Source organism: Coregonus clupeaformis, chromosome 7 (assembly GCF_020615455.1).
Source record: "Coregonus clupeaformis isolate EN_2021a chromosome 7, ASM2061545v1, whole genome shotgun sequence".
In the NCBI taxonomy this organism is placed as follows: domain Eukaryota; kingdom Metazoa; phylum Chordata; class Actinopteri; order Salmoniformes; family Salmonidae; genus Coregonus; species Coregonus clupeaformis.
The window spans coordinates 59,641,618-59,656,677 of NC_059198.1; the positions used below are offsets into that span (position 1 = coordinate 59,641,618).

Here is a 15,060-nt window from a genome sequence, read left to right on the forward strand (position 1 = left end):
TTTTAGATTCCGTCTCTCACAGTTGAAGTGTACCTATGATAAAAATGACAGACCTCTACATGCTTTGTAAGTAGGAAAACCTGCAAAATCGGCAGTGTATCAAATACTTGTTCTCCCCACTGTACATATCCTTTTTTAAAATATATTTCCCTTTATTACTTTCCAACCCCACCACCCCTTCCCTAATTGGAGTAAACTAGTGAACAACAACCCTGTGTAGCTCAGTTGGAATAGCATGGCGCTTGCAAAGCCAGGGTTGTGGGTTCGTTTCCCACGGGGGGCCAGTTTGAAAAAAATGTATGCACTCACTAACTGTAAGTTGCTCTGGATAAGAGCGTCTACTAAAAATAAATAAACAACGCTTAGGCATCTACTTCCAGCTTATACATACTATATACATTTGATGGACACAGTCAATTTCACAATAATTCTATTTTGTTTGTTTTTACTCCTGAACTTCCTCTACCCTCAACCTCTCCGATCATTTTTATGATGTCCATCCAGTTTGCATCTATATACCATATCTTTCTAACTGTGCTCTTTCACAAAAGCTCTCAATGTTAGGCCTACTGCTGCTAGGTAGCTCTCTCTCTCTGCTCTCCCCCTCCCCTCTGTCTGTTCTTAATTGCAGGAGTGAAGTCTGGTGTGCGGGAGTCAGGGTTCCAGCTGCAGCTCATTCACCATAATCACCTCAGCCTTAAAGACCCGGTCAAACTTGCCACTCATCGTCAGATCATAGTCAAGACGACCATATTATTGGAACCTGACTCCTGCCTCCGCTTCACTCCTGCCACCACCATCCTGCGTTCCACTACTGGACCTCACATTTGGACTCACCACGGACACTAGGGCGTTACGGTACCACTCCTGCTCAGAACCCTGGATCTGTTACCCTCCCTGTAGACCTGGGCCCGTATCCTTAAAGATTCTGAGAATCCTCTCAGAGAGCTCCTAACTTAACCTAAAAATTCCTTGCCAGGAGTTTTAGCTTAGAAGTGATTCCAGAACATTTTCAGTGAACTCTGAGCCAGGAATGGATGAAAAATCCTATCTTAGTGAGGAGGTGTGGTTGACCCCGTTGCTAGGTATGAGTCATCATTTCAAAAGCCGTGATTGGTTGATCCTACAAGTTTGATGAAAATGAACTTTTGGTGATAATGAGCAAAGGATGTACCCTCAAATCAATAAACATAATTATACACTCTAATCTTATGCAGACTATAATTGTAAATAATATTTCACATTCAAGAAAATATCTGGAAAATGAATAGTAAGCTGTAGGGGTTATAGCCTAACATTAGAATCTAAAATATGTGAAAACTTAAGCTCATTACACCCTGTTCAAATAATGATTTGTGTCTCATTTGCTCATATTAATATCCTAGCTGGCATATTTTGTACTTTCACTTCCATATGGACCCCATTGAAAACAAGATGGCCTATCTCAAGGGGCTGTCCTTAATGAAGTAGAAATTGCAACGTTACAACTCAGTGTGAACTTAACGAGGGTAACACAGCTCAGCTTTTAACAATGTCTGTGATTGCTGGCTGGTCTATTTATGAAGGCTTGTTAACAAATATCCTACAAACACAGAAAATGGAGAAAAAAAGGAATCGCAAGCCGAACTGGACTGAGGAGCAAGGTTTGTTGCTGGCCCAGTTGGTGAACGAACATAAAGGTATGTTACGAGGAAAATTTGGCCCAACTGTCACTAGCCAAGGCAAGAGGCGCGCCTGGGACACAATATCCCAAACAATCAATGCCTCTTTTCCACTGGTGGTGCGGACAGGCGACAATTGTGAGAAAAGGTGGTATGTGCTGCAGTCCAAGGCAAAAGATGAGATTGCAGCACACAAGCGGGTATCCTCACTCACAGGTGAGCAAAATACTATGGCCTACCACATAATCTGGCAATTTGCTCCTGCTGGCAAAGTTAATTTACATGCCTAAGTACTGTGTTCATTGACTGTTTCTTTCTAGGGGGTGGACCACCTGCAAAGCGGCTGTCCCAGGTGGCCGACACTGTCTTTCAAGTCCTGGGACACTCTGAGGTCAGTGTCACCGGGCTGCCAACAGGCATTGACACGTCAATGATGCAGGCCCTTGAAATGCAGCAAAGGTAGGACACAGGGTTATTCATATCAACAGTGTTTATTCATTGCAGAAGCCATTTCATGTGTTATCCATGCTCATTGTATTAAATTAATTTAATCAAAACAATAATTAAACTAGGCCTATGTATTTCTGTAGCATGGAGCCATCACAAGAACCGGGCCCATCAAGTTTGCCGCCTGAACCATCTGCAGCTGCTACTCAGGATAGCCCGGCGGATCAAACACCATTCCCATCCGCAGCACCTGCTCCGTCAGCATCCCTGCAGGAGAGAAGATTGCAACTCACAATTGATGTGTTTGAACAACAAAAAAAAGTCCTTTCCCTTCAGGAGGAGTACTACCGCCTTAAAATTGAACACCTAAAAAATAAACCATTTAGAGATTGTGTTCTGTGTCTTGCATTTAACAGTTGCAGGTGATGTGCAGTAAAACTGTGGTAGTTCTTAATACCATCACAAGTTCTCAAATGACATGGGGCTACAGCTTGCCTGAAATGTAAATTTGTGAAGTTTGCCCTGTAAGGCAGTCCACTCTGGGCTAGGTTCCCCTGTGGAATGTGAATATCTTCTTCACCACCATCCTCATCGTTGTCTCCATCCTCATCCTCATCGCCATCCTCCAGAGGTTCTGCAATCTGTCTAACCTTGCAAATATTGTGTAATATTGCACAGGCTATGATGAGTTTGCTGACTTTTTCAGGCCTCAGCCGCACCTCTCCGTGGAGAACATGAAAGCGCCTCTTAAGCTGGCCTATGCCACGCTCCACCACCGCTCTTGTTGTCTTGTGGGCCCTACAATAGAATACAGACCTTTAATTATTTGATGGAAATATTGCACTACTTGGATGCTCTAACATATTGCTTGCATTTCATTTCCATGATTTTTGTATTGTTTGGCTTACCTGTTATAGTTTAGTTGGGGCCCTTGGCGTGGCTGGAGGTAAGGTGTAAGGAGCCATGGTTTGCATGGGTAGCCACTGTCCCCTAACAAGTGGCAATTAGCTGGCACATAGCGTCTCTCAAAAAGCTGTCTGATGCCACTCTCGGAGAGCATTCTCGCATCATGTGTGGAGCCTGGCCATTTAGCCACAATGTCCAAAATCTTCCAGGCCGCATTGAACACTATTGATGCTGTGGAAATTCTTCCTGTTAACAAAGACAGCCTCGTCCTCTGATGGCGCAATTATTCTCACATGTGTTCCATCAATTACACCCACAACGCCAGGGAATCCTGCAATGTCCATAAATGCCCTTTTATGTGTGTGTAAAGTGCGGGCATCCAGCGGGAATGAAACAAATTGTGTCACAATATTAGGTTGTGACAAAGCTGTCAGTGTTTGGGTGATGACTCTGCTGACGGAGGATTGGGACAGACCCAAGTCATCACTGCTACATTGTTGCATTTTCCCTGTTGCCAAATACCTCAGGGTTGTGATTACTTTCTTCTCCGGTGTAATAGCGTTGTGGCGTCGAGTTGGTGAAGTAATTGCATCTCTAAGGAGATCCACCACAAACATGATTCCTGCACGATCCAATCTGTAGCGTCTCAATAATTCCCTGTCATCCAGTGTTTGCAGGACATCTCTCCTGCCTCCTCTGTTGGCCATTTTGTGCAGCTGCTTAGGGTAACTCCTAAGCCACTAAAAGTCCTCTTCCCTGCTCTTAGCAGATCTCGCCTTAGGAGCCCTTTTAAGCGCTAGGACTCTTGAGGAATAGCTTTTATATTAACTGGGATTTTCGTGTCACTTTTAGGGGAAATTCTAAGAAAACGTCATGCCTCTGAGAATTTTCTTAGAATTTGGCCGCTAGGAGCCACTTTTTGCACAAAAATTCTTTAGAGATACGGGCCCTGGACTTGCTCTTCCCCTATTTTTGGAAACCTGGACAATTTAACTTTGAAATAAACCTGTTAAACCTTCTCTGGCTCGGTGTAGTTGTCTGCATTTGGGTTCATATTCAGTTTAAATCGTGACACTCAACCTATAACCTATATACTTATTATGGACACAGTATGCTTTACATTAGTTATCTTGTTGTTATTAGTTGTTAGTTGTTATTAGTCCCATCTTTCAGCTCCATTCAACACCTCCCATCTATCTCTTAGTACCATCCATATTGGATTTCTATTTGCCATATATTTTTCAACTGTACTGTGATGTTTCACAAAAGTTCTGAACCCTTCTATTCTCATTGTTTCTACAGATTGTAAATTGAAAATAAACATTTTTGCTAAAAGTATTATTATATTATTGATCGATTGACTATGACTTTTCAGATCACCCAGTAGTGCTATCTGCAGGGTTAGCTCCAGGTAAATATTGGAATCCTTCAGCCATTCCTGGACCTGTGTCCAAAAACAAGCTACAAATGGACAGTACCAAAACAAATTATCTAATGATTATGTCTCTTCGCAGCAAAATCTGCAGAGCTGGGAAGATTGTATCCCCCATATAAATAACATTCTATTGGTATCAAGAATTTTGTATAATAATTTAAATTGAAAAATTATAAGTTTTGCGTAGCAGTTCATAAACACTATGCCATAGAATCTGTATGTCAAAAATCTCTTCCCAATTATTTTGCAATCTATATGGGATGGCTGTCAATCTTTGGTCCTTAAATGAAACTGGTATACTTTTTTATTTATCACAATTTTCTTTAACCAATTATGTTCTTTAATGCAGGGCTGACAGACAAGTTCCTTATTTTTTCCCCTTCCACTTTCCTTTTCCATTTTTGCGGTAAGGCTGCAATTATTTGGTTGTAATTGTGGGTAGAGCAGACATTTCCATATGTTTTTGTTAGCTGCATGTGCGACATAACTCCACCAGTCCTACCTAAGATATAATTTACGAAGATTATACCTTTCTTAAACATTTTCTAAAAAAATAATGTTTTCTTTATCAATTAGTATATTTGAATTTAACCACAATATTTGTTGCATTATTTGTTCTGTCGTTTCTGGAGGATTAAATTGAAATTGTAACCAACTTTCTATGGCTTGTTTTAGAAATAGTTATATTTGGGAGATGATTTCCTTTTCAAATAACTGAAAGTGAGAGGTTGTAATCTGAATAAAGGGAAAAAGGCCATTCTTGAACATGGGGTGAGACAATCTTACTAATTTGCTAGAGAACCAGTTCGGATTTAAGTATAACTTTTGTATGACTGAAGCTTTTAGTGATAGGTCTAATGCTTTAATATTTAATAATTTATGTCCTCCAAATTTATATTCATTATATATATATATAGGCCCATTTAATTTTGTCTGGCTTGCCGTTCCAAATAAAATTGAATCTTTTTTTCTCATATAATTTAAACAACTGTTCGCTAGGCGTAGGCAAGACCATAAGCAAATAGGTAAACTGGGATAATACTAAAGAGTTAATCAGGGTGATTTTTCCACAAATATACATGTTTTTACCTTTCCATGGTAGCAAGATCGTATCTATTTTTGCTAACTTTCTATTAAAATGTATTGGAGTGAGATCATTTATTTCATTTGGGATATGTATTCCGAGTATATCCACATCACCATCAGACCATTTTATTGGTAAATTACATGGTAATGTAAAATATTTATTTTTTAGTGATCCAATACGCAATATAGTACATTTATCATAATTTGGTTGTAATCTAGAGCGGTTAGAAAATGTATCTAGATTCTCTATGAGGCTGTGGAGGGATTCAAGTTGTGGATTTAAAAGAAAACATGAATCATCAGCATACAATGACACCTTCGTTTTTAAGCCCTGGATTTCTAATCCCTTGATATTATTGTTGGATCTTATTTTAATAGCTAACATTTCGACGGCCATAATAAATAGATGCCGATAGTGGACAACCTTGTTTTACTCCTCTTGACAGTTTAAAACGTAATGAGAAATAGCCTTTATTTACTATTTATACCTAGGGTTACTATACATGATTTTAACCCATTTTATAAGAGATCCTCCAAAATATAAATGTTCCAGGCATTTATATATAAACTCCAGTCGTACTTTATCAAAAGCTTTTGCAAAGTTAGCTATGAATAGCAGGCCTGGTTTCCCAGATTTCTCATAGTGTTATATTGTTTCCAGTACTTGCCTTATATTATCTCCAATGTATTGTCCATGTAAAAAAGCTGTCTGATTAGAATGAATAATGTCAGACAATACCTTTTTTATTCTATGCGCTATACATTTTGGTAGAATGTTTGCATCACAACACTGAAGTGTAAGGGGCCTCCAATTTATTTTTTATGGAAGATCTTTATATTTCCCACTTGTATCCTGTTTCAGTAATAATGAAATCAGACCTTCTACTTTATTTTTACTGCAACTTTAGGCAAAGCGCAGAAATGTATTGTTGGTAATAAATGTACAGACAATCTCCATATTTCCATAGACCTGGTGGCGCAGCAGGAACTTCAGGTAGCTAGCAACTAATAGGTTGTGAGTTCAAATCCCAAGTGAGGTTAACTCTCAAGTAATCACCATACTAACATAAACACCTTCATTTAGCTGTAAAAATACAGTAACTAGTTGTAGATTTACCATATTTTCACCACAACTAGACAAAAACCTCAAGGGGACCATGACACACGGTTCTGAGAATCTCCTAAAAATGTCCTTGGGACATCCCAAAACCTGGAGCAGACCATGACTTTACATTATGCAAAGAACCACCTACATTGTGTGTCATTTTTTAAATGTTTAGTCATTTAGCAGACACTTTTATCCAGAGCGATTTACAGTTAGTGAGTGCATATATTTTTCATACTGGCCCCCCATGGGAATCGAACCCACAACGCTGGCGTTGCAAGCCATGCTCTACCAACTGAGCTACAAGGTGTCACACAAGGTGGCTCTCTCTCTACACATTGGGAAGTGTTAAACTCAAATTGAATTGTTTCACAATACCTAGCAATTAAACAGAACGGTCTTCATAATCAAGTAGAATGAATATTAGAGGGCGTGTCCATCTGTGGGGAGGCTGATATATCAAGGGTGAGAGAGCGCGGAGCGAGGGTCTTCGTTTGGTTGGTAGGAACAGGCACACTGTAACCAACCACTCCGTGATGTAGCCCACTCAACCTACATCAAGGCGAAGAGCGGAGCCAGAATTTCCTAATCGCTGTCAATCCAGTGTAGTCTATGCTCGTGCGGAGCAGACAGCCCAGGTACAGACAGACAAAACATATCAAACAGACACTGAAGCCGAATGTGGATTGCTGCTGTACTTTCTGTATAAATGACACACAGCGGATATATAAGGTGAGATTGAGATGATATTATTGACGTGCATATTGTAATGTATGGTAGGCTTTATTGATTGAGTAGTCTAAACAATATAAACTTCTTTATCGGTTAAGGCTACACATGTTGCGAAGTGTATCAAGCAAAATCATACACTGTCTGCAGCTTGCTGCCCTCCGTTAGCTTGGTGCTTTGTACTTTCTCTGATAATAATGTTACAGAAAACGTTTACCATGTGTTATGAGACCGATTGCGGAAATAACACATTGATTACCATCCTGATGGACAGACACCTTTATTTTTTATTTAAAACAAATAATTTAGCCTACACATCAAGCTTCAGTTTGGTTTACAAATAAGTGTATCATGCAATGCATTGATGGGGGAGGTCAAAATTAAAAGAAATCACGTTTTTTTTTTTTGAAAGCTAATTACTATTTCAAAATTTCTACCCTGTTAATAATGTTATGTAAAAAACGGTGTTATGCAGTTGTTTTAGTCTTTTCTGGATAAGAGCGTCAGCTAAATGACGTAAATGTAAATGTAAATGTAGTTGCTTGTATTTGACTAAAGAGCCCACTCCGCTCCCTCATACAGAGAGAGAAAAGAGAAAGATAGACAGACCATGATGACATAATAGGAAGGTTTTGCATTGTCTCTAGTCCATAGCATGATTTGCCAATTGCTAGTAGGCCTAGGCTATAGAGTAGGGCCTAGTCTGATTAATCAGGCTGTAATACACAATTAATTGGTGTATATATATAGCCTGAAACTAATGCCTGCAAAATCGTGTAAATGTTCCTTACAAGCCAGAATGTTGAATACAATTAAATGTAAACTTACTCTACTGGTTGTCTGTGCGGTTTGTCCTTCAGCTGCTCGAAATTTGAGACAAAATATTCACAGGAAAGTATATTGTTTACCCGACTTTTTAGAGAGCCTGTAGGTATGTAGTTCGGTTAGGCACCTAGGTCAAATTAGTTTTATATTGGATATTTAGTTTTCTCTCGTCAATAGCTATTGAACCAAGCATGCCATGACAATGAAATCAGAATACTGCTGTATATACCAATTAATTCAAGTTTCAAGTTTTAATGTCACATGCACAAGTACAGTGAAATGCCTTTATTGCAAGATCTAAACCCAACAATGCAGTAATTCATAACAATGTAGTACTAAAAATAACAACATAAGGTAGAACAAAAACGCACAAGAAATAGAAATAAGAAGAACACGAGAAAGTACGTAGTTATATACAGGGTCAGTTCCAGTACCATATTTACAATGTGCAGGGATACTGGAGTGATAGAGGTAGATATGTATAGGGATAAGGTCACTAGGCATCAGGATATATGATAAATAGACTAACAGCAGTGTATATGTGAGTGTGTGTGCGTGTGTGTAGAGTCAGTATAAATGTGTGTGCATGTTATGTGTGTGTGAGAAAATAGTGTGTGTGTGTGTTAGAGTGTCAGTGTGCATGAGTGTATAGAGTCCTGTGAGTGTGCATAGAGACAGTGTATAAAGTGTAAAAAGACAAATACAAAGGTCACCTCAGATAGTCCATGTAGCCATTTTGTTAGCTATTTAGCAGACTTATGGCTTGGGGATAGAAGCTGTTACGGAGCCTGTTGGTGTCAGACTTGATGCACCGGTACCGCTTGCTGTGTGGAAGCAGAAAGAACAGGCTATGGCTTGGGTGGCTGGAGTCATTAACGATTTTCAGGCCCTTCCTTTCACATCACCTGATATAGAGGTCCTGGACGGCAGGGAGCTCAGTCTCAGTGATGTACTGGGCTGTCCGCACCACCCTCTGTAGCACCATGCAATCGAGAGCAGTGCTGTTGCCATACCAAGCAATGATGCATCCAGTTAATATGCTCTCAATGGTGCAGCTGTATAACTTTTTGAGGATTTGAGGGCCCATGCCAAAACTTTCCAAACTTCTGAGGGGGAAGAGTCGCTGTTGCACCTTCTTCACGACTGTGCGTGTGTGTGTGGACCAATTTAAGTCATTAGTGATTTGGACACCGAGGAACTTAAAGCCTTAATTGTGTAATACAGCCTGATTAATCAGACTAGATAAAGAGCTTCTTCTGTAGACAGCAATTCAGGCAGTGATGGTGGATGTAGGATATTGACCCTTTCAACGTGTAAATGTTTCATACTTTTATCTAGTTTTTGGGGGGCAAATAGCCCAAGAATGTACTCTTAAGGAATGTAGGCGAGTTTACCAAAGCTCCTTAAGGTCCAAGGAGCTTATGTTATTTACAGAGGTAGACTGGCTCTGGCAGCTAAAAATGCCAAATACTCCATCTAAACTTGAATCGATTCTCAATTGTGATAGAATTGAAACATAAAACCCTTTACTTTCATATCACATTACATTTACATTTACATTTTAGTCATTTAGCAGACGCTCTTATCCAGAGCGACTTACAGTTAGTGAATACATATTTTTTTATACTGGCCCCCCGTGGGAATTGAACCCACAACCCTGGCGTTGCAAACGCCATGCTCTATCAACTGAGCTACATCCCTGCCGGCCATTCCCTCCCCTACCCTGGACGACGCTGGGCCAATTGTGCGCCGCCCATGAGTCTCCCGGTCGCGGCCGGCTGCGACAGAGCCTGGATTCGAACCAGGATCTCTAGTGGCACAGTTAGCACTGCGATGCAGTGCCTTAGACCACTGCGCCACTCAAAATAGCTACCTGGACTATCTGCATTGACTCCCTTTTTGCACTAACTCTTTTGACTCATCACAGACGCTGCTGTCACTGTTTATTATCTATCCTGTTGCCTAGTAACTTTATCCCTATCTACAGTTGAAGTCAGAAGTTTACATACACCTTAGCCAAATACATTTAAACTCAGTTTTTCACAATTCCTGACATTTAATCCTAGTAAAAATTCCCTGTTTTAGGTGAGTTAGGATCAGCACTTTATTTTAAGAATGTGAAATGTCAGAATAATAGTAGACAGAATGATTTATTTCAGCTTTTATTTCTTTCATCACATTCCCAGTGGGTCAGAAGTTTACATACACTCAATTAGTATTTGGTAGCATTGCCTTTAAATTGTTTAACTTGGGTCAAACGATTCGGGTAGCCTTCCACAAGCTTCCCACAATAAGTTGGGTGAATTTTGGCCCATTCCTCCTGACAGAGCTGGTGTAACTGAGTCAGGTTTGTAGGCCTCCTTGCTCGCACACGCTTTTTCAGTTCTGCCCACACATTTTCTGTAGGATTGAGGTCAGGGCTTTGTGATGGCCACTCCAATACCTTGACTTTGTCGTCCTTAAGCCATTTTGCCACAACTTTGGAAGTATGCTTGGGATCATTGTCCATTTGGAAGACCCATTTGCCACCCAGCTTTAACTTCCTGACCGATGTCTTGAGATGTTGCTTCAATTAATCCACATAATTTTCCTTCCTCATGATGCCATCTATTTTGTGAAGTGCACCAGTCCCTCCTGCAGCAAAGCGCACCCCAACAGCATGATGCTGCCACCCCTGTGCTTCACGGTTGGGATGGTGTTCTTCGGCTTGCAAGCTTCCCCCTTTTTCCTCCAAACATAACGATGGTCATTATGACCAAACAGTTCTATTTTTGTTTCATCAGACCAGAGGACATTTCTCCAAAAAGTACGATCTTTGTCCCCATGTGCAGTTGGAAACCGTAGTCTGGCTTTTTTATGGCGGTTTGTGAGCAGTGGCTTCTTCCTTGCTGAGCGGCCTTTCAGGTTATGTCGATATAGGACTCGTTTTACTGTGGATATAGATACTTTTGTACCTGTTTCCTCCAGCATCTTCACAAGGTCCTTTGTTGTTGTTCTGGGATTGATTTGCACTTGTCACACCAAAGTACGTTCATCTCTAGGAGACAGAACGCGTCTCCTTCCTGAGCGGTATGACGGCTGCGTGGTCCCATGGTGTTTATACTTGCGTACTATTGTTTGTACAGATGAACGTGGTACCTTCAGGCATTTGGAAATTGCTCCCAAGGATGAACCAGACTTGTGGAGGTCTACCATTTCTTTTCTAAAGTCTTGGCTGATTTCTTTTGATTTCCCCATGATGTCAAGCAAAGAGGCACTGAGTTTGAAGGTAGGCCTTGAAATACATCCACAGGTACACCTCCAATTGACTCAAATGATGTAAATTAGCCTATGAGAAGCTTCTAAAGCTATGAAGCTATGGAATTTTCCAAGCTGTTTAAAGGCACAATCAACTTAGTGTATGTAAACTTCTGATCCACTGGAATTGTGATACAGTGAATTATAAGTGAAATAATCTGTCTGTAAACAATTGTTGGAAAAATGACTTGTGTCATGCACAAAATATATGTCCTAATCGACTTGCCAAAACTATAGTTTGTTAACAAGAAATTTGTGGAGTGGTTGAAAAACGAGTTTTAATGACTCCAACCTAAGTGTATGTAAACTATAGTCCTGTGTAGCTCAGTTGGTAGATCATGGCGTTTGCAACGCCAGGGTTGTGGGTTTGTTTCCCACGGTGGACCAGTATTAAAAAAATAAAAATAATAATAATGTATGCACTCACTAACTGTAAGTCACTCTGGATAAGAGCGTCTGCTAAATGACAAAAATGTAAACTTCCGACATCAACTGTATACAGTGAAGGAAAAAAGTATTTGATCCCCTGCTGATTTTGTACGTTTGCCCACTGACAAAGACATGATCAGTCTATAATGTTAATGGTAGGTTTATTTGAACAGTGAGAGACAGAATAACAACAACAAAAAATCAAGAAAAACGCATGTCAAAAATGTTATAAATTGATTTGCATTTTAATGAGGGAAATAAGTATTTGACCCCTTGTTGGCAATCACAGAGGTCAGACGTTTCTTGTAGTTGGCCACCAGGTTTGCACACATCTCAGGAGGGATTTTGTTCCACTCCTCTTTGCAGATCTACTCCAAGTCATTAAGGTTTCGAGGCTGACGTTTGGCAACTCGAACCTTCAGCTCCCTCCACAGATTTTCTATGGGATTAAGGTCTGGAGACTGGCTAGGCCACTCCAGGACCTTAATGTGCTTCTTCTTGAGCCACTCCTTTGTTGCCTTGGCCGTGTGTTTTGGCTCATTGTCATGCTGGAATACCCATCCACGACCCATTTTCAATGCCCTGGCTGAGGGAAGGAGGTTCTCACCCAAGATATGACGGTACATGGCCCTGTCCATCGTCCCTTTGATGCGGTGAAGTTGTCCTGTCCCCTTAGCAGAAAAACACCCCCAAAGCATAATGTTTCCACCTCCATGTTTGACGGTGGGGATGGTGTTCTTGGGGTCATAGGCAGCATTCCTCCTCCTCCAATCACGGCGAGTTGAGTTGATGCCAAAGAGCTCGATTTTGGTCTCATCTGACCACAACACTTTCACCCAGTTCTCCTCTGAACCATTCAGATGTTCATTGGCAAACTTCAGACGGCCCTGTATATGTGCTTTCTTGAGCAGGTGGACCTTGCGGGCGCTGCAGGATTTCAGTCCTTCACGGCGTAGTGTGTTACCAATTGTTTTCTTGGTGACTATGGTCCCAGCTGCCTTGAGATCATTGACAAGATCCTCCCGTGTAGTTCTGGGCTGATTCCTCACCATTCTCATGATCATTGCAACTCCACGAGGTGAGATCTTGCATGAAGCCCAAGGCCGAGGAGGATTGACAGTTCTTTTGTGTTTCTTCCATTTGCGAATAATCGCCCCAACTGTTGTCACCTTCTCACCAAGCTGCTTGGCGATGGTCTTGTAGCCCATTCCAGCCTTGTGTAGGTCTACAATCTTGTCCCTGACATCCTTGGAGAGCTCTTTGGTCTTGGCCATGGTAGAGAGTTTGGAATCTGATTGATTGATTGCTTCTGTGGACAGGTGTATTTTATACAGGTACAGCTGAGATTAGGAGCACTCCCTTTAAGAGTGTGCTCCTAATCTCAGCTCGTTACCTGTATAAAAGACACCTGGGAGCCAGAAATCTTTCTGATTGAGAGGGGGTCAAATACTTATTTCCCTCATTAAAATGCAAATCAATTTATACCATTTTTGACATGCGGTTTTTTGGATTATTTTGTTGTTATTCTGTCTCTCACTGTTCAAATAAACCTACCATTAAAATTATAGACTGATCATTTCTTTGTCAGTAGGCAAACATACAAAATCAGCAGGGGATCAAATACTTTTTTCCCTCACTGTATGTACATATTTACATTTACGTCATTTAGCAGACGCTCTTATCCAGAGCGACTTACAGTTAGTGCATACATTATTCTTTTTTATTTTCATACTGGCCCCCCGTGGGAAGCGAACCCACAACCCTGGCGTTGCAAACGCCATGCTCTACCAACTGAGCTACCTCCCTGCCGGCCATTCCCTCCCCTACCCTGGACGACTTGTGCGCCGCCCCATTGGTCTCCCGGTTGCGGCCGGCTACAGCAGAGCCTGGATTCGAACCAGGATCTCTAGTGGCACAGCTAGCACTGCGATGCAGTGCCTTAGACCACTGCGCCACAATTACCTCGTACCCCTGCAGATCGACTCGGTACTGGTACCCCGTGTATATAGCCAAGTTATTGTTACTCATTGTGTATTTATTCCTTTTAATTTTTTTTAGAAATAATAGAAAAATAGTATCTCTGCATTTTTGGGAAGGGCACATAAGTAAGCATTTCACTGTTAGTCTACAACTGTTGTTTACAAAGCATGTCACAAATAAAATTTGATTTGATAATTTCACAAATGCAAAATATACACTTACTGTACACTGTTTTATCCGGATTTATCACAGTTGCAGCCAACAGTATTTTTCAGTTACCACACATTTCTGGCAACCTTCTTCCGTTACTCATACGTGTTCGGAGCATGCTAGATAACTAATTAGCACAGGTGGTCGCGTCCATCTTCTGTAAACATGCGCTGTAATATTGAGATATGGCCGTGTGCGAACACTAACCCTATAAAGGTTTGTAGTAATTGAATCTTTCGATTTTTTGAAAATGATTTCTGTACCTTCATCAATAGGCGCTAAAGGTAGTTAGCGTCTATGAATGGGGTAGGTGGCAAAGAGCTTTGATAAGATAATACTGAATAATTGAAAGCCTGTTTTAACAGCAAATTATACTAATACAAACTGTATATAAGAACCATGGATGGCATTGACTTGTAAGCATAATCAGAAATGACAAGGATAGCAAAACAAGATGTTTTCTAAACCAGATGTTTTAGAGAACCACCCATGGCAGAGAGATGCAACATTTGTGGGGAGAATTTCAGTTTCAACATTTCTTTAGCCCCATCCTTCAGCTGTTTACCAAAACAAGTGGTGGGGGTGACCACTTTGTTATTTTTCCCAAACCCCTACTTTCTTTAGGTAAACATATGGATGCTATCCATTGGATAGTTAGGTTTCTTAACTGTGTTCGCAAGTATTTTCCAATCAAATGAAAAGGCTGGGAGGCAAGAATGCTGGTGGTCTGTATCTTTTTAGGTTCACAAAGGTGTACATGGCACTTTGGTCTATGTTTTTGCATACACAGTAGCTGAAGCGTGACGTCAGTGGGAGTATTTTTTTTGTATTTTTCTCCAGTATAAATAGAGCAGTGATTGACACCCACTCTTATTTAATCAATGGGTTGGCAGGAGGAAAAATGACAATTAAAGAATACCAATTACATTTAGGTTTCGGAATGAAAATGC

The 15,060-nt window shown here is 40.7% G+C and overlaps 2 protein-coding genes and 1 long non-coding RNA gene across 3 annotated transcripts in view; 2 read left to right on the top strand and 1 right to left on the bottom strand.

Annotated features, from left to right (window-relative positions):
- The first annotated feature begins 911 nt into the window (after positions 1-911).
- LOC121569826 lies at positions 912-2,500 on the top strand. The gene is made up of 2 exons (XR_006001394.2): positions 912-2,120; positions 2,252-2,500. It is a non-coding gene; the product is annotated as an uncharacterized LOC121569826 (long non-coding RNA).
- LOC121569825 (putative nuclease HARBI1) lies at positions 2,137-3,961 on the bottom strand. Its single transcript, XM_041881044.1, has 3 exons — positions 3,017-3,961; positions 2,604-2,906; positions 2,137-2,375 (listed from the first exon to the last, which is right to left on the bottom strand). Exons 1-3 carry the CDS (start codon positions 3,166-3,168, stop codon positions 2,333-2,335), a joined length of 498 nt encoding a protein of 165 aa, XP_041736978.1. The 5' UTR covers positions 3,169-3,961; the 3' UTR covers positions 2,137-2,332.
- A 3,186-nt stretch (positions 3,962-7,147) lies between these two features.
- LOC121569824 (E3 ubiquitin-protein ligase RNF152-like) overlaps positions 7,148-15,060 on the top strand; it is a 122,139-nt gene continuing 114,226 nt past the window's right edge. The window contains exon 1 of the mRNA XM_041881042.2: positions 7,148-7,372. The gene's annotated coding sequence lies outside the window, so the exon portion shown is untranslated. The remainder of the gene's footprint in view (positions 7,373-15,060) is intronic.

Bases quoted from the DNA above. Each gene is read 5' to 3' on its own strand.
- LOC121569825 (XM_041881044.1), bottom strand. From the start codon at position 3,168: ATGCTCTCCGAGAGTGGCATCAGACAGCTTTTTGAGAGACGCTATGTG. The intron at 2,907-3,016 runs GTAAGCCAAACA...ATTCTATTGTAG, and splicing joins CCCCAACTAAACTATAACAG to GGCCCACAAGACAACAAGAG. The intron at 2,376-2,603 runs GCAAGCTGTAGC...TCTCTCCTGCAG, and splicing joins TTCACAAATTTACATTTCAG to GGATGCTGACGGAGCAGGTG.